We start from the raw sequence: 22,342 nt of genomic DNA on the forward strand, positions 1-22,342 counted from the left end.
AGAGTGGTTCTGTCCTTTGGCTTATAATTAGTCTTAATTCATTTTGTTAGCAGAACTCGACATGATTGAAAGAAAGGAAAAACTTATAAAAAAAACAAAACATGATTGCTTCATAAACATTATGATGCAATGAATTTCCTATTTGATTAAAAAAAAAAAGGTATTAAGATGTCTTTATCAAAGTGTCCCATCATTTTGATCACCAGGCAAATTGTTCCACGTGGATGTTAAATCAAAGCATTTGATTGGGACAAAGACCGCACAAAATCATACTAGTCGTGATCCTTGTCTTGAATAACACGATAGAAATCACGCAACGACGCGAAAGTTGGACCCGTTTAACACTTTTCTTTCTTGAATGTGGGGTGGGGGGGCGGCTTCGATAAAATTCAACTGATAAGGACATTAGCAGTTAGGTGGAGGAGGACGCCAATGACAAGGCCGACCCTACCAACGGTGATCAAATTTTTTTTTTTTTTATCTTATCCTAAGCAAAAAGAGGTAAGTTGGAGTGTTTAATTATCATTATTTTATTTGAGTGTGATCAAAGTAACACTTATTTATTGGGTGCCGCATAGGAGGGATCTGAAAGATAAAAATTGTAGGCGCTTCCTCAAGTCCGACTGAGTCATAATCTGACTCATTCCCATCAGAATATCACTGTAAATCTAAAATGACTAATACTAAGCAAGCATATATGGAGATTGTTTGTCTTCACACTAGGCTTGTACCATATGGCAAAGATGAGCGTGTGATACATTATGAGAGTAATTATCCCCATACGTTTATAATGCTTCTTAACATTATACAAACAACTTAATTTGAAACTATCAACTTAAGTGCAGCTTTATAGTTGGTATAGTTATAGGTTACTTTATCATGAAAAGGTGACATGTACTTAGTATGTTTGATATTGCGTTGAAAAATATACATTTTAAAGTAAAAATAAAAAATAAAAAAATAAAAAATCTTTTGTAAGTTTTGGTAATTTTTAGAGTATAGTAAAACAGTCTAATAAATATTTTTGTAATTTTTACAAAAACAGACAAACTTTTTGTTTTGTATGTTTTTTTTTTTTTTAAGTATTTTTAAAAAATTTTAAACACAATTTCAAACGGGTTTTAAATACTTGATAAAATAAAAAGTATGATAGTATTAGTATATATCCAAAGATGAAAATATGGAGAAATGGACAATTTCCTCCCGCATATTCCTTCTATGTGACGGTGGTTGGCGAGTGAGGAGTGAGCGAGGAGTACAATTGCTCTGTGCCTCTTCTCTGGACGTAACTTCTGCCCACTGTGTACAATGATGCTTAAGAATATTCTAAGATGATATGTTCTGCACGTGGAAGGTGGGGAGGTTTCATATGGTTCTCTGTTATTTTAACCAAAACAAAATTATTTTTTTAAAAAAGGAAAATTTTCAATTTTTATAAAATAAATCGATTTTTTTTAAAAAAATTTTTTTCCAATTAAAAGGAAATTAATTTGGCCACCCGTTAGATTTTATTTTATTTATTTATTTTTAGTTTTAAGTTTTTTCAAGAAGTTTAAGTATTTTTTGTTTTTATTTTACTAAGAGTAGTTTTGTTAACAATGTTTTAGTAGTTTGGGAAGAACATTATCACAATTGAAAGTTTTGAGGAAAATTGTCAATTGGATAGTAATTCGAGAACGGTATGTTTTAGGGGGAAGTGAGTGAGAGAATTAGACGGGAGGTTGGGAAATACATCTGAAGTGGTGGTAGAAAGAAAATGATAACGAACTTACTTAATTAAACTATCTTAAAGAGAGATAACTAAGTCACTTGATAGTTAGTTTGCTAATTAATAGTTACTTAGTAGTTATTATGTACTTTATTAAACTACCAACTATATATAGTTAATTAATGCAACCTTCATAATTTAATAGGTATTTAGTCGTAGTTATTATGTAATTTATTAAACTACCAACTATATATAGTTAATACAACCTTAATAAGATACGAGAAAAATGCAAAAGGAGTGTTTTGAGAGTTTATTGTGGTACACAAATTAAAATAATAAACAGGTTTCTACACCCAACTTCTATCTATTTTTTTACAAAAACGTCAAATGACACATCAATATTAATCAAATTATGACATGTATCACCCATAATGAGAAACATATAAATATTTGAATATAAACAACATATATATTTTTTTTTAAAAAAAACAAGTGGTGGTCGAGCCACCCCCTTTGGCCGGGGTGGTTGAACTAGCCCCACCCCCTCAATTTTTTTTTTTTTTTTTTTTTGGGCCATTTAGCCACCCCCATTTGGACAAAGGAGGTAGGTTGGTAGCTCAATAGCCCCTATATATATATATATATATATATATATATTAATTTAAAATTTACATATTTATATATATTTTTATTATGGGTGACACTTGGCATGAATCGATTGGTACTGATATGATATTAGACAAAAGTTGGGTGCATTGACCTATTTATTATTTCTACGTACCACCATAAACTCTTGTAACATTTTTAAAACTCAATGAGGTTTTGCAAATCAGTGTATCATATAGATTGATTTTGCATTTCCCCTTAAGATTAAAGAGATAATTTATTCATTTGCAAGAGCCAAGTACAGTTATAGATCATGAAGAGATATCCATAAAGTAGTAATTGCATTAGTTAATGAGATATGCATAGAAAAGAAATAAAGCTAATGAGATATTAATAAATATAATATATGGGCTAAACAATTAGTATTAACTGATTTTTTGAGATTAAAAAAAAAAAAAAAATGTACAAGTGGTGGCAAGGTGGGAAGCCCAAGCCTCAGGAATACATGTTCTTGTCTCCAAGAGGTAACTCAATCGGCTGGGACTACGCCTAATAAAGCGGATGTCACTAGTTCGAATCTCCCTCCCCCTTCTTGTGTGGACATGTCAAAAAAAAAAAATAAATACATGTTTTTGAACCGAGACTTTCTATTCCGCCATCTCTCATTCATCTATCTAGTTTTTAAATGTACCATTAGATTGTAAGATCCACATGCAGATGCAGATCGAATGGTGAATTTGAAGAAAATATGGAGAGAGATGGAGAAGTATTATTTAGGACCCACAATTAAGTACTGTTTTGAATTCTTTTTGGTTATTTTATAAAAAATATAAATTCTTATTTGATGTTATAACATGTAACGAAATCTCAAACCTCCCAATAGAAGGTTTAAGTTTTCGAGACTCATTATTTCATCTTTCATCGATCTATTTTTAAATTTATCGTTGAATTTATAAAATTAACATCCTACAGATTCAATGATAGATTTGAAAAAAAAATATACTGGACGAAGATATACAAGAGAAAGAAATAGCATTTCTCCAAGTTTTCATCATATATAATTGGAAAAATATCAAGATAGTTTCCCTATAGTTGTGGTATTTATTAATTATCTCTTTGGGTTTTAAATTTTGATGCTACACTAACAAGAGGCTTCTTTTTTTTATTCTTTCTCTGAGGTTGTCCATGCATGCCGTCGATATGCCCTAATCTTCTGAATTCTTATTTAACATGGTTTTACACGTAATGCTTCTTGAAAAGTTTGTTTTTGTATTTGATTAGACAATGATCCTTCACACGTACATTTTACATTTTTGATATTCACTTGTTGATTCTTTTGGCATTTTTCCCCATGAGCTATCAATTGTACTATTTTGCTCCCATGAATTATTATTTTGTGTTTAAAACCAAATTTCGTCAGTCAAAGCCGTTAATTTAGACGGTTAAAGTGACAATGTGTAATAATTCATGGGGGCAAAGTGGCGGGTTGACCGTCCGAGTTAATGGTTTTGATTGACGGAATGGAGTTTTAGGCACAAAATAGTAGTTCATGGAGGCAAAGTAGTACAGTTGACAGTTCTTGGGGGAAAAGTTCAAAGGCGTTATAGTTCATGGGGACAAAATGTAGTTTCCCATATATATATACTTGGATGAGCATTTGCATTGGCTTATGTAAAATAGATTGCAATCTAAAATTTTGATAGAAACCCTAAAAAAAACATCCCATAATTAATCCTATTAGCTAATATACAATGCATTTGAACTAAAGTGTCATTGTAATTATCATTTGCAGAAATTAAAATAATCACAATTAAGCAAAAACAAAGTATGATTTTTTGTTTTCTTTTTTTTTTTTCTAAAAGTAATAATGTGTCTCATTATTACTACTTTTACACCTGAATCACAAAAAATATTTAGGTGCTCAAGAAAAAATTTCAGAATGTGATCAATCCATTCAGTGTAATTGCTTTGGACAAAGGGTGCTCGATCCAAGTTCCTTGGAGAACTTCACTCTCATACTGCCCCCCCATGAGGCGTGTCGGGGAAGTCGTAGGTTTCTCCATAATTAGCTTGTTCCTCCACGAGCGGGTGGAGATTTGCGGTGGGGTTATATTGTTGAACCACTAGAATCGACGCGGTTGTGGAAAAGTCCGATGATGCTAAGAAGCTTCCGACCGGCCCCAACTCCAGACAATCGCTTCTGTCTACCAAGTGAGCCACTGCCGGCGTTCTTCCCACCAAAAACAGATTTAACTTGTTCAACGCTCTTAATGCTTCCACCACCTCCGCCTTACTTTCAACCACCCTTTCCTCGTACACTACCGACTTCTCCTTGCCACTGCAATGGCTCATCAACTCCGAAACGAAGAGCGCGTCCTCCTCACTGGCACTGTCGGCTTCGTCGGTGATTTTCCTATCCTTCATGTTAGGAGCTATGCCAACCAAAGAGGTACCTGTTAAATTACCAGTTATTCCAAAAACTTAAGTTAATAGAAAAAAATAAATTTAGATTACGTTTGAAGGGTATAAAAGTGCTTTTAACACTTAAAAAGTCTGTTTGAAGAAAAAAGTACTCGTTTGGTAAAAAAATTAAAAGCTTTTAAGGGTCCAAAATGACAAAAATATACTTTTGGCAAAAGCTTAAAAATGAAGCTTTTGCCAAAAAACTTTTTTTGACTTAAAAGTTCTATTTTCCAAACGTAATCCCAAATAGACTCTTAATCACTTAATCATTAGTTTAACACTTATCCTCACGTGTGGGCTCAAACAAATATCTTTTAATAGGTGAGGCCTAAACACGTGGAATATTTAATTTAAATGAGGGGTGAACCTTTGGCTCTGATATCATGTTAAATTATCATTTGTCACAAAAGCTTAAGCTTATAGGAAGATGTAAATTTAATCACTTAATCATTAGTTTAACACGTACCAAATCGCAGTGATTTTCCTGGTGGGGTTCCAAATTTCACGACGGTGAGCATTATTCCGGGGTGCTCAGCCATCCTCATCCCATAGGCAAGCGCTTCCCGGTCGTCTCGTCCGCCAAAAAAGGGCACCACCACCTGGTAAGAAACCTCACTCGCCGAGACTTGCGTCGTCCCTCCTAGACCGCGATCGACGAGGATTCCAACGGAGCACGGGGCGTGGCGGAGGACGCGGTCATTCACCGCGTGGAAAGAGTGCCCCAATGACTCCAAACCTCCGTCCAATCGCTGGTGCTTGTGAAACGGAAGTAGAATCATTGCCACGCGCTTTTGGTGCGCGCTTGTGCAAATATCCTCGTGAATATTGTCCAGAGAGGAGATGGCGGTCATGGGGCGGACGCTCACGCTACAGAGCTGGCCGTACGCCTCGAAGGCGATGACCATTTGATCTTTGTCGTCGCGTATTTTGTTCCAGAAGGGGAGACCGTTGCTGCGTGCTTTGTGTACCATGGAGATTGCCGAAGATCGCTCCGAAAGCTCCATCAGGTGCATGGCGTATATACATAGTCGTCCTCGCTTGCGGGTCCCGCGAGAGGATTCGACCAGATTGATTATAGCAGGGATGTTACGCGTGCTGTGGAAGCAGGCGAGTATTCGGAGCTCGGTGTCGAGGTCTTTCCGGTGGACGGTACGATGCTTGTAGGGGGCTCCCTTTCGAGCAGGCTTATACACCGCCGTCACTATTGGGGTGGTGATGAAGGTGGTGAACAACGCCATCACAACCATTATAGCAAATGTCTGCTCGTTCAACACCTGCAATTGATAGTTTAGATATATGGTATATGTTTAATTAGCTCATGACTAAATTTATTGTTTCTCACCTATTTTATTTTATCTTATCGCACTCATTTTATATCAATGGAAATGACATCTGTTTAAATGGCTACTTAAAAATATGGGAAAACTTTACAAATGACCCCTTGAGCTGCCACGTGATTTGAAAAGATTCTCCAAATGTCAAAACCTCTCAATTTCACTTCACGAACTTTCAATTTGATGCAATCTACCCATGCTGTCAGTTTTGGACTTAAAAAGTGATGAAAAGACTTTTATACCCCTAAAACTTTTATAAAATTTCAAATTTATCCTTAATTTCAAATTGAACATTAAAAAAGAAGAAGGATAATTTGGTATTTTTAGTGGTTTCCATTAGGGTTTAACGGCAAAAATTAACGTAGGGGTCAATTGCATCAAATTGAAAGTTTAGGAGGTGAAAATGAGAGTTTTTGAAATTTGTAGAAGTCTTCTCAAAATGCATAGTAGTTCAAGGGTTCTAAGTGAAGTTATCCCTAAAAATACTAAATTTTTCTATCTCCACTAAATTTATAAAACATCAATGGCATGAATTGGGTGTGAAGTATAACATTATTCTTTGTACATGTATGTCGTTTATGATATGTTCTACATGTTTTGAGAGTTTTTTCTTTATGTGACATAAAATTAAAAAATATTTTTGCATTTTTAGTTATTTGTTAACGTTTTTGGCATATAAAACAAAAGACGGAAAACAAAAATTATAATCACATAATATTGTTTGACTAGAAGGGATTTAAAATGATCTTGAGAAGAAAAAGGAAGAGTGAAATTAAGGTACCTTTCGGTCCTTGCCAATGTTGAGGACGATGAGCTCTACCAAACCCTTGGTGTTCATAAGAAATCCGAGTGCCAAGGATTCCCTAAAAGGCACCTTAAACAACATTGATACGGTGAAGGTGCCAAGGACCTTTCCAAAACATGCGGTGAATATAACAAGCACTAGTAATCCCCATGAAAGCCCTCCGCTTATGGTGGCGACGTTGGTCTTGAGCCCGCTCGACACGAAGTAGAGTGGCAGGAGAAGTCCCGACACCACATCCTCAATCTTCTCTATCAGAACCCCTGCAAAAGGGCCGTCTTTCGGCACCACAATGCCCACCACAAACGCCCCGAAAAGTGCGTGTATTCCGATGGTGTCCGTGACAAAACCCGCCGCCAACACCAGCGATAGCGTGATGCATATGTAAAGCTCCTTGACCGGCTCACCTTCGGGAGAGCGCCGAGCCATCACCGCAAGTGCCGGTCTCAGGACTAGTATAGCGAAGGTCACGAAGGCGGTGCCGCAGAGGAGAACCCACACGGAGGTGAGAGGAGATGTCTTGGTCCCTGAGAGCGCAATGGCAAGCGCGAGGAGTATCCAAGCAGCAACGTCGTTTACGGCGGCGGCCGACATGGCAATGCGACCGATGTCGGTGGTTAGGAGTTTGAGCTCGGCTAGGATGCGGGCGAGGACTGGAAATGCAGTGATGGACAAGGCAACCCCCATGAAGACGAGAAAGGGGCCGGGGGGGACTCCTTTGGATACGGTGGAACGAAGAACGTAGGAGGTCCCGATTCCAAGGATGAAAGGGAGGCTGATTCCAGCGACGGCTATTCCTAAGGACTTTTTCCCGGTGCGGCGGATTGCACGGATGTCGAGCTCAAGCCCCACCAGAAACAAGAAGAAGAGGAGGCCGATGTTGGCAAGGGTGTCGAGGACAGTCATGCTCTTAGGCGGGAAAACTGTGTTGAGAAATGTCTTGTTTCTCCCCAACGCAGAGGGTCCAAGCAATATTCCTCCCTGCTTGCATGATTTATATTAATAAATTAACTTAAAGAGAAATGCTAAATATCCCAAAGTTTTGTTCTAATAATTGATTTCCAAATGATGTGTTACCATCTCATGAGTTGGTGGCACATTTTTCAAAATAATAAATCTCATGAAAATGGTAACACATCATTTGAGAAACAACTTTTGAGATGTGTAGCACTTCTCTAGCGTGAATAATGTAGTATATATTTATTAGGAGAAATAATTAAAAACCGACTTACAATGATCTCTGCAATGACTCTAGGTTGTCTGAGAGGTTTAAGAAGTAATGCAAGCAACCTGGTAAGAACGACGACCAAACATATCTGGAGAATAGCCAATGGAAGCGCGAAATCCAGGGGGTTTTCCCCTTGGAACGATCCATTGGACGTAGCCTTCATGGGTCCGGGGCACACCATTGTAGATACGTTGGCCGTCGCCATCCTTGATCTTGAGAAATCAAAGAGAGATCACTAGAGCATGCAGGAGGGAGACTCTTCCTCCAGAAAGAGATAGAGAGGAGAAAATCCCAAGTAAAAGAAATCCAAATTCAAGGGGATAAAAAGGAAAGAATGACAGCCAGAGAAAACTAACGTATTGCTACTAATAATAGTTAGCGACAGTTTCTTGCCGTTGGTTGTTTCCTTCCCTTCCTTTCCTATTTATAGTTGTTGTTAGTTAAAGAACAATCTGTTGAGACGTTGGTGCCGATCATCTCCTGTTTTCGTTGGACCTGGTGACTTCTGTTATCTGAAATTACAATTCAAAACAAATTAAATCATCATTTCCATACAAGTTCAACTCCGTTAATGTTCGTGAGCCCGCTCGTATTAGGATTGACTCGCTTGTTAGGGCTCGCCTCATGTATATATTGTAAAACATAAAATTGACATAACATACTATAACTTACAAGATCCTAACTATCATGAATTTCATAATAAATTAATAAAAGGAAACATACTAAAATCCATTACTTATTTAATTCTTCTTTTAAAAGCATAAACACCAGAAATCAGTTTCCCTCGCTTGACACACTTAAGGTACACAAAGATGATAAAAATTGCGTACATTTATAAGGCAGAGAAATGATCGGTTTCCTTTATACCATCAAAGTAAGAGTTAATTCAATAGGAAACCATTTCTCTTAATTAATTAAGCAACAGTTTAGTAAGGATTATGATTAAATAATCTCATAACTTTAGGAGTCTAATAAATACTCATATATGCCATTTCATGTGGGACATTAAATTCTTACATATATAAGCATAAATTAAGTAACAAATAACAATGGTCAATATATAATAATATAACATTGTGCCAAATGATTATATAATTATTATATCATGTGAATATGATAATACTTAGATTGGATGATCATAGATCTAAGTATTATCCACTAGACACTTAGGAATTGGGATAATTATGATTCATAATGCTCATATTTATCATAGATAATCTATTCATATAATTCATATGATATAATATGATTCATAATCCATATATATAATATATAATTACACATTAAACACAAGTATAAATTATAGTCACATAAAAATAATGTCATATAAGTATATAAATTCATACTAATACAATCCCTCATGCTCTTCCCTTTCTCTCTTTTGTTCTCTTTCTTCTTAAAATTTAATCGAGTATCATATGCTTATAATCTCTAAGAAATTATTCATGGCTTTTTTAAAGTTCATGGGTTTTATTTTTATTTTTATTTTTATTGATGTTTCTGTTCACTAGTTAATTAAGCTTGCTCCATAACTCAATATATATATATATATATATATATATATATATATATATATATATATATAGCAAAAAGGGTTGGCCGAGGAGACCAATTGTGGCTATCCTACCTGGGTGTGACCATAGTAGCACCTACCCGTTAGGAGCCGCACAGGAAGGGCCTAGACGATGGGAACCACAGGCGCTTCCTCAAGTCCGATTGAGTCATAGCCTGACTCGACTCCACCAGGACATCAATGAGAATTCAAGGTAGCTAATACTAATTAAGCATATGTGGGGATTATTTATTGCGAAAATTTAAACCTACGCCCTAGTACATACTCTCACTACTTGGAAATTTCATTGGATCATTGAACCACCACCTTTAATGGTAACTCAATTTGTACTTGCAGCGCACTAGAACCTCCTTCAGCAAGTATAGATTAGGATCTTACTTGATGATTCCGTTGTCTTAATTAAATTTTCATATAACCATTTTGTTTCCCCTCTCTTAAATATCCAAAACTTTCTTACCTTTTTTTGTCTGCAGTGGAAAACATTCTACCAGTAAATGGACGGCTTTGGCCTTTAGGAATGGTAATAAACATTACTTACCTAATTAATATATTTATTATTTTGAAAATATTAATATTATATCTTTTTTTTTCAAATAAATAAGATATACAAAAGCAATCATTCATGTCACTTCTTATCATTTTTTTTTTTTTTTTTTGTACATTCTGCAATGGGTGACTGACAAATTCAACCAAAATACTAATAAACTACCATGAGGCCTTGCTCTCGGCCTTGGCCACAGCAAATGCAATAAAAAACATGTTATCATTGTCATCTTTTTCTATAGCACAGAATAATTGTCTTTCATATTTTCCCTTAAGATGGAAATCATCACAACTAATAATTGGCCTGCAACCATACTCAAACTCAAGGACAAAACTAGAACATTTAGTTTGGAGGGAGCAAAACAAAAAACAAAAAAAATGTAAAATAAAAAAAATTGGGGGAGACAAAAGTTAAGTTTTAAAAATATATTTTATTAATTTATTTATATTTTTGGAACCACCTTATGGCTTAAGGGGCTAAGGGGTAGCTCCGCCCTTAAACTCCTTACAAGTATCAAGACAAATATTCATTCGTTGAAAGCAGGCTTCATCCCTCTGAGCACTGCCACTCAGATTGTACTTCCTTAACACCTCAGCATATCTCATTGTTTGACGATACTGCTCAGCATGGATACCCAAAATGGCATTTATTGCCTCTTTCTTAGCTCTTTAGCAACGAGAAAGGGGAACTTTTATGTTGTGACATATCTCTTCACCATATGTTTTATACTTGCGGGTAAGAAACTCCACATTGGTCCTAGTGTTCTCATATTGATTATCACATGGTTTGGAAAATATATTTCAATCTGTATTCCCACCCTTTTAGCATCTACCGAAGTATGAATCTTCCATGGGCAATGTTTTTCCCCACATATTGCACAAACTCAACCCTTATCATAGTGTTTGTAGAGGAAATAAAATCCATTATGCACAGCAAAAGTTTTGAGTGCCCTCTTAAAGGCACAGGAAGTTGTAAATAAAATCTCACACTCCAGCTCAATTGGTACTTTCAAGTCTTGAGGCTCATGAAACTTCCTATACCTCTTCCTTTTGTTGCATCCTCATCATCATCATCATAATATTCCAAATAAAGGAGACTGGAAGGAGGAGAAAGAATTGTCCTTCAAAGAGAGATAGAGAGGAGAAAATCACAGCAAAAGGAATCCAAATTCTGGGGATAAAAAAAAGAAAGGAAAGAATGAGATAAAGTACTGCTACTAATAATAGGGGCTCTAGTTAGCTACCGTTTCTTACCGTTGGTTGTTCCCTTCCTCTCCTATTTATAGTCGTTAGTTAAAGAACTTCTGTTGAGACTTTGGTGCCAATCATCCCCTGTTTCCAATGGTCCTGTTGACTTCTATTCCCTGAAATTGCTGCAAAACAAAATGATTTCCATACAAGTTGGGCTTCACAATTTGCATGCGAGCGTTTGAAACTTGCCATTTTGGAGATGGCTTCACTAAGCTGGGGTTTCCCAGTTCTTTCAAAAAAAAATTTAAAAAAAAAAGAGGAAAAAATACTTAAACCATTAAATCACCACGTATCTCAAAATTTTAAACGGGTAGAAAATGATGGACTTGACAATTTAAATTAATATTTGAACATAAATAAAAGCATTTCCAAAGAGAAAAGAGTCCCATTCACAAGTTGCCTCAGTCTTCCATCACAAGATTCTAAATTAGACAGAAAACTTGTTCGAAAGAAAAAATTAACTATCAAAATCTCAGAATTGAAGACCATGTTCCCGAGCTGCATTAGCAAGGGCTTCAACGCGTCCATGGTATGGGTATCCACCTCTGTCAAAGGCCACTTTTGTGATTCCTTTCTCCAAACAGGACCTTGCAATGACTTCACCCACCTTCTTTGCCACATCCTGATGGGAGAAATTTGCAAATATGAGGACCTTCTCTTCAAAAACAAGTTGTTTATTTTAAAGGGAGAGAAAAATAACCAAATCTTTAACTAAAATGGGGGATAAAGAAACCAAATTAGTGACCAATGCACTTAGATCTAGCTGGACATGAGAGATGACACTTCCTAAACAGTTACTTTTGGCAAACTATAATATAATTAACATTCATCATATGCATTCTAGAAACACAATTAACCTACATGAGAACAAAAGACAAGTGATTAAAGGAGCTTTGTTACAAATTCCAACTAAAAGTTCATGAAAAACGTGTTGGTTTAGTAAAAGCAATAACACAATTCAAAAGCATGCAGACTATCATTTAAAAGGGTCATAAAGAAAATGAAAAATTACCTACCATTTGGTAGCAGAGCCAATAAACTTTCTGAACCATAGAGGAGTCAATCATGTTAGGATATATGACAATCGTTACACCTAAAGAGTACCCAAAATTCTTCAGATGATGATGCATACAATGAAGCAGAAGATTGTTATTACTAAGCTGGTGTCTTTCAAAGAGTAGATTCTGTTCTATTTTACTTTGTTAGTTCCCGTAAACTCTTGCGCCAAACCCCCGCCCAGTGCATAGGCATATTTGATTTGATAGATGAACACTTTAGACCAATGATCCACAGTTGGGTACCAACTACATTGTTTCAAATAATTGACAAATAGATATGTGTGAACTTACAATAGTGGGACCAGAGCTATAGTCGAACTCCTCAGAGATGGGTTTCTGCATGGTTGAAGCCGAAGCAAGCGTGTGCATCTTGGTGTCATCAATTACCTGGACATAGAGATGCTTGTTGGAGCGGAAGACACACAACCTTGGCCTTTCTGGGGTCCCTTCAACCTAACAAACCAAAAACATTGATGGCAAAATAGATTGGTAAGGCATCAGCAATGATCAAGATTAGCAAATTTTGCCATCAATGTAGAAAAATATTTCACCAAAGTACAGAAACAGAGAAGAAACAGTTCATGCTCCCATCCTCCCAAGAAAAAATAAAATAAAGTAGGAAAAAAAAATGCCATAACAGATAAATGTCTAATTACTGACCCAGTTCTTTACTATTCTAAAATGTTTCTATCATTTCAAAAGAACACTCGCAAATATGCATTTTCTAAACGAACGGTTTATCAAAGTGGTAGGCAGGCAACCTGCTTCATTGTTTCGGTTAGGCACAATCATATAATCCTTAGTTTCTGGTTCCTAAATACTGGAAAGAATGCATATGGTCTGCTCATTCCCATTTTTCATAATATAAATCAAAGAAATATCCAGCTCATTCCCTCTTGAAATAGATGTCTAGCAGAGTCACAAAGATAAAATGCTCCATTATCTTTGCCAGCACCCATGTACAAAGAGGCATGATACCCAAAGATTATGTGCTGTCATTTATACAGAATCTTGCTCTCCTCTCTTCTGGGACCGTGATACCAACTCCAGTCACAGGTACACCTCATATAGGCACCGCATGCCGAGTAAATTCAGTGACATTGATGAACAACCTGAAATCTTGTTGAACAGGAATCAGCAGTTCCTATCTCGTGAAGAAGGGGGAGGAAAATCGAAGAGTTCAATTCAGCCAAATGCAAGTTTACAAAGCTGAGCAACTTCAACACATCAAGTCCATCAACATCTAGAAATTTGATAATGAAAAGACTCATCTATAGGGACCCGACCCAGATTCGACAATGTCAAGAACAGTAGCTAACGAGCAAAAATTGCATGAAATGTCATAGAGGTTAGAGCACCCACTAAGCTGAAATAACAGCATTGTCAATTATGCAAGCCTTTGTAGGTTTATACCAACCAATGATCGCTGGTATTGTCAAAAAACACATATCTTGCTCGGCCAATCAACTCAGTTGAAGAATTTATCTACGCCCTTTTAAACAAGGGTCAAGCTGAGCTTATCGTTTCACTCAGTCATTTCATAGGCAATTTTGGGAACAGAACGCGTGCCAATCCAGAATTCTGGCGTTAGCGGTCAACAGCCAACTATGACAACGAAACAGAAGGATAGATAGATAGATAGAGAGATGGATAAGATAAGACCACCTTCTTTCTAATGCGAGTATGGCGCGCGGTCCTGTCTTCTCTTCTGGTTCTGGATTTGGCTTCAACAACAAGAGATAGAGATGGAGATGGGTGTGGGCTTGGAGCTGCAGCAGCGGCCACCAACTTCGGCCCCATCCATAGCTGCTGGGAAGAGGCCAATGCACTCTGAAGGAACCAAGTGGAAGTAGACATTCTCTCCTTCCTCCCTTTCTCTCTTTCTCTCTCCGCAGTATTCAGTCTTACCCACCGCCTCCTTTACACCTTATCCGTTCCTTTACAGACTAATAAACAGCCTCTTTTCTTTTTGCTTTTTTTTTTTTGGGTTAAAAAATAGCTCTTCATGTCCCTATTTTTTTTTTTTTGGATAAGATTAGAACATCAAATTAAAGTAAAATTACAGATAATAAAAACAAAGAGAAACAAAAATAATACAAATTAATGCACAAATCTATTGGATGGAACCTCAAGATGGAAGAAATAAGAGAAAAAGTTGGCAGCGATGCTGGTGGTAGCGGCCCATGAGAAAATTTGTGAGTACATAAATCACCTAAAAGCTGTTAGCGATGCAACTACTAGTAGCGCATGATGAATTTTGTGAGAACATAACTACATAAGGCAGCCAAAAAATTCTTAGCTTGAGACTAGCTACATAAAAAATTGTGAAAACTAAAAGATAGATGATGAGTCTCTACCATGGATTGGGAAAGGCAAGTGTACAAGGTCTAGATCTAGACTTGAAATTTTTTTGGTAGCAAGAATTCTTTAGGAGCCAGAGGAGCATGGGTAAAGAACTATTATATCTATCGAAATGAGCTAAAATCGGCTTTGCGGTGTGCAACCCATGACGTGCGACATATACAATGTTGCAAAAGGTAACATCGATGGAGAGAAAAGCGGCCAGAGATGGTAGACGAGGGATCGGATTTACTGAAATTTTTAGGGAATTTTAGTTTATAAAATTTTAAATTCAGGCTGTTCATTTTCTATCCAATAGTTATTGTTCTGCCACGTGTCCCACTCTTAATAAAATAATAAATATTTATTATTTTATTATTTTATTAGTAATGAGACACGTGGCAGAACAATAACTTTTGGATGAAAAATGAATGGTCTAAATCTAAAATTTCATAAACTAGAATTCTCTTAAGAATTTCATTAAATCCAGATTCGTAGATGAGGGGTGCGTGCCTTGTGTGAGTAGAGACTCGAGAGGTTGCACCCCATTTAGCCTTGAGTATTTTGGGACAATTTGAGGCTAAAACATATATGACATAATTTTTGTTTAAACGGACAGAAAAATTTAACAGATGGCGCAAAGTGTCACAGCTTGATAATTTGCGGGGTTTAATTTTCACTTTTTAAAACTTTGGAGATAAAAATGTCAAAATAGTGATACTTCGGGGATATAATGTATTTTCCCTAAAAGTAATGACCAAAACTTTAAAAACTCAATCTTAAATTATCTAAAGAGTGTAGAGTATCATGATGATTGAATATGTGCCAACAATTAGAGGGTATTAATATTATTTTAGTGGTTGGAATAACTATAATTACATGTTGACACATGTTAACAAGTTGTAAAAGAGCCGTAGGTATATCTAGGGCTGTTAAGTGAGCGAAGCATCTCGCGAGCAAGCTCGGGCTCGGCTCGTGCTCGACTCGAATATTAAATGAAGCACTTCATGAACACAAATCTTGGCTCGAATATTAAACGAAGCAAGCTCGGCTCGACTCGGCTAAGCTCGTATAAGCTCGAGTGTGTGTATATATATATATATATATAAACTAAGTAATAGATAATTAATTATAAATCTCATAATTATTAAAACCTTAAAATTGCATTTATATTTAAGCGTTAGAGAATGAAAAATTCTAGACCATTCGTGATGAAAGAGAGAGAGCAATCATTAAAAAAACATCGATTCAATTAGAGCAGATCCAAACGAAAGGAAGAAGAATCAAGCAGAAACTATTGAAGGAGATTGCGAAAGGCATAAACTATTGATGAATCAAACAGACCCAAACACTATCACTACATGTCTGGTGAGTGAGAGTGAGAGAGTGGGAAATGAGAGTTTAGGTGGAAGATCCGTTGTGACTGGTGAGGGGGATTGAGAGAGAGACGTTAAAAACATTTTTTTTTGTAGGGGGTGTTGTCCCAATGCAATCTGAATGCAACCTGTTAACTTGTCCCACATTGTTAAGAAAACATCAATCTCCAAGTTTACTTATCTATAAAATGATGCATATCCTCTCTTTGAAACCAAATGCCTTGCTGTATTGACTCAGGCTCCATACTTGACTAGCCAGGCTAAGTAAATACTCATATGCAAACTAACTTCTTAAGCCATTTAAGAGTGCTTGAAGTTAAAAAAAAATTTAAAACAAAAACATTAAATATAAGAGCCAGCTCGCGAGCTGGTTCGGCTCGACTTATTATTAGCTCGAGCTCGATTTTTTTGGCTCGCCCTTGAGCTCGAGCTCGAGCTCGAGTAAAATTTAAACGAGCCAAGCTTGAACAAGGGAAGCTCGCTCAAGCTCGGCTCGTTTACACCCCTAGACCGTATATCACTTAAGTTCGCATATTCTCTTTAACTACCATCAAATTGACAATATCTCATTCAAACTTTTAATTGAAACAATATTCCTTCTAAACTACTAAAAATTGCCAATTTCCCCAAAGTTTAGCAAAAAAACTTAAATAATCTTATTTATTATTATTTTTTTTTTTCAATAAGATAAAAATATTCCTATAAATTAAGAAAAAAAAAAAAACCCTAAAAACTCAAAATTCAAAATTCAAAAAAATAAGAATAAAAAAACCAACCCCCAAGGCCATGAGATGGTTTGGCCACCCCAACCTCCGGATCAAAACAGGCAGCCAAACCATTATCATAACCATGGGGAGATATTGTTAATTGAGTGACATTTTGAGAAGAATAAGTATAATTTTTCCCTTACTCTTTTCCTTATGAAAAATACTAATAAATGCTGAAATAACAAAATTTTCACCATTTAATTAAACAATGGATGAGACTTGAAGAAATTTACTCAACATTAACAATTCTGATCAGTACAATTCTGATCTTGATCCAAAATCTAAACACCAAAAGCAATTTCCACCTCCTCTTGCACTGGCCAAGTTAATCATGGATTAGTATCAAACAAACACGACTAGAAACCAGCAGAAATAAATTGGCTTATTCACAACAAAATATATATAATCCGCTACAAATCAAGAAATATGATGGGGTGATGAAGGTTGCTAAGTTCATGTAATTACGTATATAAATCATGTATTCCCAAAGATATCAGCTTTCTTGAATTGAATCTTCTGAGTTCCTGAGTTTGATAAGCAGGAGGGGCTTGATTATATGCTAAAACAATCAATGGACTGATCATATCATCTCCCAAATCTTTCGATTCTCCGACGACGTAATTCATCCAAAGGAAGGTCATGAGAACGGTGCAACTGACGGGGAGAAAATCCATTGTCATTTCGATTGGAACCACACATCTCACAAATGCTTGACAAACCAGAATTGTCATACGTACATGCTTGGCATCTCCACCTATCAGACACAGACCTTGCTCTGCGACTCGTTCCCCTGCCAGAAATCCGCCTTGTAGGGGACCGAAACAGGTTCCGGACAATCCTCATGGGCCAGCGCAATGCGCTAGAAATACCTCTGAAGAGTAGAGTCAGTGGGTCTACACCTGAATATGTACCTTTCAGCCGCAGATAGAGAATCCCGGCGAGTATTCCACCCAGGTGGCCGAGGAAGGAGACACCAGGAACAAACAGTTGGATGAGAATCAACTCCGCCCATGCAGCATAACGTGTTGGCACAATTAGTATTCCATGGACATCAGTGTAGTTTTCTGACTGAGAATTAAGAACAACTTTCATGGCAAAGAGGACACCAGAAAATCCAACAGCATACTCTGAGTAGTAAGGTCTCTCATAGTCGAAGAACAAGAGAAGGGATTTTGCTAATACTAGTGTGATTCCCTGGGACATACCAAGAAGAGCAGCAACCATAGAGGCAAATTCTGCACTCCCCATTGAAGTTTCCAACTGGATCCCCTTCCATAAGAGTGACATCATGTTATAGACCAAGTGAGATTCACCCATATGGTAGAATGCCGACAAGAAGAAACGCTTCAGGTCCCTGTGCTGTGACAGCCAAGTTTATTTTACAGATGAGAAAAACATAGTCATTCAATGATCAAACTAAAGTTTTCCAATAAACCACCAGTAATCTGATGGGAAGTCATTCCCAATACAACTTGAAAAAGATAAGAAAGGATTATTACTCTATCTTCCCTAACCAAATTCTTCCTGCTCATATAGAAACTCCAGACAAAAGGGTGTGGTTAATGTTTCCATTTCTTCAAGAAACAGAGGATGTCTTCAGGTAAAATGAGATTTGTATCCGCAATCAAAGGAAAAAAACCACAAAGTTAACTTCTTTTTCTTGGATGTACCAGAGGGTAAAGCATCCATTGTTATTGGCACTGTATAGTCCAGTGATAACTTCGTCTATTTAGAATTAAACCCTAGAAAGTTAGTCCCACATTGGATGGATTGCCACATTCAATAGGTGGATTATAAAGATGGTGATGATTCTACGGAGCTTCAATCATAACTTGATTTATCCGTTTATGGTAATATCTACTGAGATAGACAAAAACTTAATACAGAAAGAGAGAGAGGGCGGAATACCTTGAGGATGAGATGGGCATTGAACCAAACCTCGTCGATAGGAGGGATGATGTTGCGGAGAAAGGCAGGCCTCAAATAAATGAGAGTATTGGCGGCGAGAAGGCCGGCGGTGACAGGAGGCTTCCACGGGAGCCTGTAATACTCGCTCGCCGCGTGAAGCGCCAGCAGCGGCAGCATTCTCCCTCTTCCTCTGTCCATCTTTTCTCACTCTTTCTCGATTCCCAAACACAACCCACCACAACGCCCTCTAAATATATTCTCTCTGGATCTCTCCAAGACTCCAAAGTCGATGTGTGACAACCTTGGTCGCTAAGAAAAGCATATGCTAGACTCCACACTCACAGATTTCCATTTTCCAGACGCTTCTTTTAGATCATATATATGTAAATATGTGAAAGGTGCGGGAGGTTTGAGTAATTCTTGGAAATACAGAGACCTCCATATATTTTTATAAAAATAAAGGGAGTTAACTGACAAACTATCCACTCCTTTATGATTATCCAGCACTACCAATTTTTATAAAAATTTGCTCTTGGTTTTTTTTTTTTTTTTTTTTTAATTGCTAATTCAAGAACTGATTTTTATTGACATATTTCAAGTGGTATGGCATCCATATTTGTCTATTAAATAATATTATTCAATTTTTTTATAAATTGACTTGATAGTTTACAATTAGTAAAATAATTAAGTAAACATTTGACTTATCAATTCCGTTAGATAGTGACTACCTTGTCAATCATACACTCTTGAATTATTTCATCAATGATAAAACGCCGTGTCAATTTGAAAGGAGATACAGTAAAAGAAGCTCTAATACCATAACCATTTCTCTTTTTGTAACCATTTCTTTTTTTGTTGTTGTGTTTTTTTTTTTTTTTAACAAAAGTTAATGTTACATCAATAATAATATATCTACACGAGTATATCAATAACACGTGGCTACATTTTTATTTTATAACTATTATTATAGTGTTGACCTGACAGTCTAAAACAACCATTAGATCTTTTCTCTCTCTCTCTCTCTTTTTTATTTATTTATTTTTATTTTTATTTTTAATAATGCATATGGCCAAGTGGCCGTTGTTAATTTTTGTCATGTGGACTTCTGAATAGAAGAACCATCTTCACTTTTAGCCATAAACGAAGTATTATATACGATACAAATTGAAATCGAGGTCGACAAAAATAAAGTCGTTAAGTCACATTAGGGTCAAAGGCATTTAACCCAATAAAAATGGATTTGGCTTAAGTGCGGTAAAGAAAACTATAAGAAGTTTCGTGTAGTTTTTTCAAGTGTCTAGATTTAATTTCATTCTCTTTCTCTCTAAAGAAAAAAATAAATTAAATCTGAACCTTTAAAATACCCATAGAAGATTTATAGTAATTTTTTTTGTTTATATCAACAAAATCAAATATAAAAAATATCAACCCTAAACCAAAAAAAAAAAATATATCAAATGGGTTATTTAGATTGTAGGTTAAAAACATTGCGTAATAATTAGAGGAAAAAAAAGTAATTTATAGCATTACAGGTACGATAAGTCCCTATAAAGATTCAAGAGGTTGCACCCCACTTACCCTTGAGCATTTTGGGACGATTTTAGGCTAAAACATATGTGACATAATTTACGTTTAAAAGTACGAAAAAACTTAATAGATGACGCAAAGTGTCGCAACTTGATAATTTGTAGGGTTTAATTTTCACTTTTTTAAAACTTTGAAGATAAGAATGTCAAAGTAGTTATACTAAGAGGACAAAATGTATTTTCCTTAAAAGTAATGAGACTGAAGTCTGAAACTTTAAAAATTCTATTTAAATTATCTAAAGAGTGTAAAGTATCATGATAATTGAATATGTGTCAACAGTTAGAGGTAGGGGTGCTCAAACAGTTATAACCGATGGTTATTGGCTATAACCGCAACCGCCTTGGGTGGTTATTGATTTTTAATAACCGCAACCGCAACCCCGTAGGCGGTTAGCAGTTATTTTATAACCGGCCTTTTTTTTGTATGGCCTTTTTAAGTGATTTGGGCCTTTAATTTGCATATTTTTTGGGTTTATTTTATGAGAATGGCTTATTTTAAGGGTTTAAGGCCAAAATGTTCCAAAAAAGATAGAAAAAAAGGTCAGCCAATGTTTTTGAATAAGGTTTAGCCCAAAACATCACATACTACATTATATATTTCATATACATAGTTATAAATAGCCCAAATCCATTACACTACAAAAAAAAACCGGTTTTAGTGATGGTTTGTATTGTGTCGGTTTAAGAAACCGACACTGTAATGTGTCAATTTCTGTGACATCAAATTAAAAATGGTGTCGGTTGAATAGTAATCGACACTAATAATAGTGTCGGTTTACTGTTCAATCGATACTAATAAAGATGTCAGTTTACTGTTCAACCGACACCATTTTTAATTTAGTGTCGGTTGAGCAAAAACCGACACTAAAATTGGTGTTGGTTGACTATTCAACCAACACCAATTTCAAATTTCAAATTTTGAACATAGATTTAACCCTTCTTTCTAATTTGAATCTTTTTTTGGGTTTAAAAGTTTAACACACTATCATCCCATTTCACGTTTCTTCCTTCTTTTTTAATTAAGAGAACACTGGAAGTTTGTGAATCTAAGCCCATTATAGAAGTGAAGTTCTGTGCTACATCCTTGGAATCCATTATTGATTTTGCGCGTGAGAGAGAGATCGAGAAAAGAGAGTGAGAAGAGGGAGAAAAGAAGAAGAAGAAGCCCAACGTACAAAGAGATTGATGTTGGTGTCAACAGACAGAGGTCGAGAAAAAAGAGGGAGAAGAAGAAGAAAGAAGAAGAAGAATGAGGAGAAGAAAAAGGAGATCTGGATCAGATCGACATTAAAATGAAAATGAAAATGAAATGTAAAAAATGAAAAAAGAAATCAATAAATAAGTGGAAAAAATAATATATATAGGAATTTAATAAATTAGTGATGGTTTTTTTAAAAACTATCACTAATTAAAAGGTGTCGGCTTGGACAAACCATCACTAATTAGTGTTGGTTTTGCCTAAACCGACACCTTTTCCTATTTTTCTACCATTGTTTAGTTACCCTTTGGAACCGTCACTACTTTTGTACTGACGGTTTTTAGCCCTAAACCATCACCAAAAAACCATCACTAAACCTCTATTTTTTTTTGTAGTGTTATATATATATATAAAGGTAGGCGATTAACGGTTATTAACCGTCTTACCTTACCCCTAAAGCCGCTAACTACAACCACCCTAGGCGATTAGCACCCTAGTTACGTTTTTTTGTAGGGTTACGTTTGAGCACCCTAGTTAGAGGGAATTAATATTATTTTAGAGGTTGACATAACTCTAATTACATGTTGACACATGTTAACAA

General features: G+C 36.0%; 3 protein-coding genes across 4 annotated transcripts; all 3 read right to left on the bottom strand.

The window, feature by feature from the left end:
- Positions 1-4,215: 4,215 nt before the first annotated feature.
- LOC132165913 (cation/H(+) antiporter 19) lies at positions 4,216-8,388 on the bottom strand. The gene is made up of 4 exons (XM_059576624.1): positions 8,146-8,388; positions 6,893-7,894; positions 5,244-6,051; positions 4,216-4,767 (listed from the first exon to the last, which is right to left on the bottom strand). Exons 1-4 carry the CDS (start codon positions 8,344-8,346, stop codon positions 4,328-4,330), a joined length of 2,451 nt encoding a protein of 816 aa, XP_059432607.1. The 5' UTR covers positions 8,347-8,388; the 3' UTR covers positions 4,216-4,327.
- A 3,429-nt stretch (positions 8,389-11,817) lies between these two features.
- LOC132173038 (large ribosomal subunit protein uL18c-like) lies at positions 11,818-14,495 on the bottom strand. Its single transcript, XM_059584879.1, has 3 exons — positions 14,232-14,495; positions 12,858-13,019; positions 11,818-12,130 (listed from the first exon to the last, which is right to left on the bottom strand). The coding sequence occupies exons 1-3, from the start codon at positions 14,421-14,423 to the stop codon at positions 11,981-11,983; spliced, it is 504 nt and encodes a 167-aa protein (XP_059440862.1). The 5' UTR covers positions 14,424-14,495; the 3' UTR covers positions 11,818-11,980.
- Positions 14,496-17,287: 2,792 nt separating this feature from the next.
- LOC132188248 (rhomboid-like protein 14, mitochondrial) lies at positions 17,288-19,312 on the bottom strand. 2 transcript variants are annotated; one of them, XM_059602668.1, is made up of 2 exons: positions 18,958-19,312; positions 17,288-18,408 (listed from the first exon to the last, which is right to left on the bottom strand). In XM_059602668.1, the coding sequence occupies exons 1-2, from the start codon at positions 19,153-19,155 to the stop codon at positions 17,635-17,637; spliced, it is 972 nt and encodes a 323-aa protein (XP_059458651.1). In that variant the 5' UTR covers positions 19,156-19,312; the 3' UTR covers positions 17,288-17,634. The 2 variants fall into 2 exon arrangements, with proteins under 2 accessions (XP_059458651.1, XP_059458659.1); XM_059602676.1 differs by having other exon boundaries at positions 17,288-18,403; positions 18,958-19,069.
- Between the last annotated feature and the right edge of the window lie 3,030 nt (positions 19,313-22,342).

This window comes from Corylus avellana, chromosome ca1, assembly GCF_901000735.1.
Source record: "Corylus avellana chromosome ca1, CavTom2PMs-1.0".
Taxonomy (NCBI): Eukaryota; Viridiplantae; Streptophyta; class Magnoliopsida; order Fagales; family Betulaceae; genus Corylus; species Corylus avellana.

Coding starts and splice junctions, on each gene's coding strand:
- LOC132173038 (XM_059584879.1), bottom strand. CDS start 14,423: ATGTCTACTTCCACTTGGTTCCTTCAGAGTGCATTGGCCTCTTCCCAG. Junction 13,020..14,231: donor ATACTCGCATTAGAAAGAAG/GTGGTCTTATCT, acceptor TTGGTTTGTTAG/GTTGAAGGGACCCCAGAAAG. Junction 12,131..12,857: donor ATAGCTCTGGTCCCACTATT/GTAAGTTCACAC, acceptor TTCTCCCATCAG/GATGTGGCAAAGAAGGTGGG.
- LOC132165913 (XM_059576624.1), bottom strand. CDS start 8,346: ATGGCGACGGCCAACGTATCTACAATGGTGTGCCCCGGACCCATGAAG. Junction 7,895..8,145: donor GAGTCATTGCAGAGATCATT/GTAAGTCGGTTT, acceptor TCATGCAAGCAG/GGAGGAATATTGCTTGGACC. Junction 6,052..6,892: donor ACATTGGCAAGGACCGAAAG/GTACCTTAATTT, acceptor TATCAATTGCAG/GTGTTGAACGAGCAGACATT.
- LOC132188248 (XM_059602668.1), bottom strand. CDS start 19,155: ATGGACAGAGGAAGAGGGAGAATGCTGCCGCTGCTGGCGCTTCACGCG. Junction 18,409..18,957: donor ATGCCCATCTCATCCTCAAG/GTATTCCGCCCT, acceptor TGGCTGTCACAG/CACAGGGACCTGAAGCGTTT.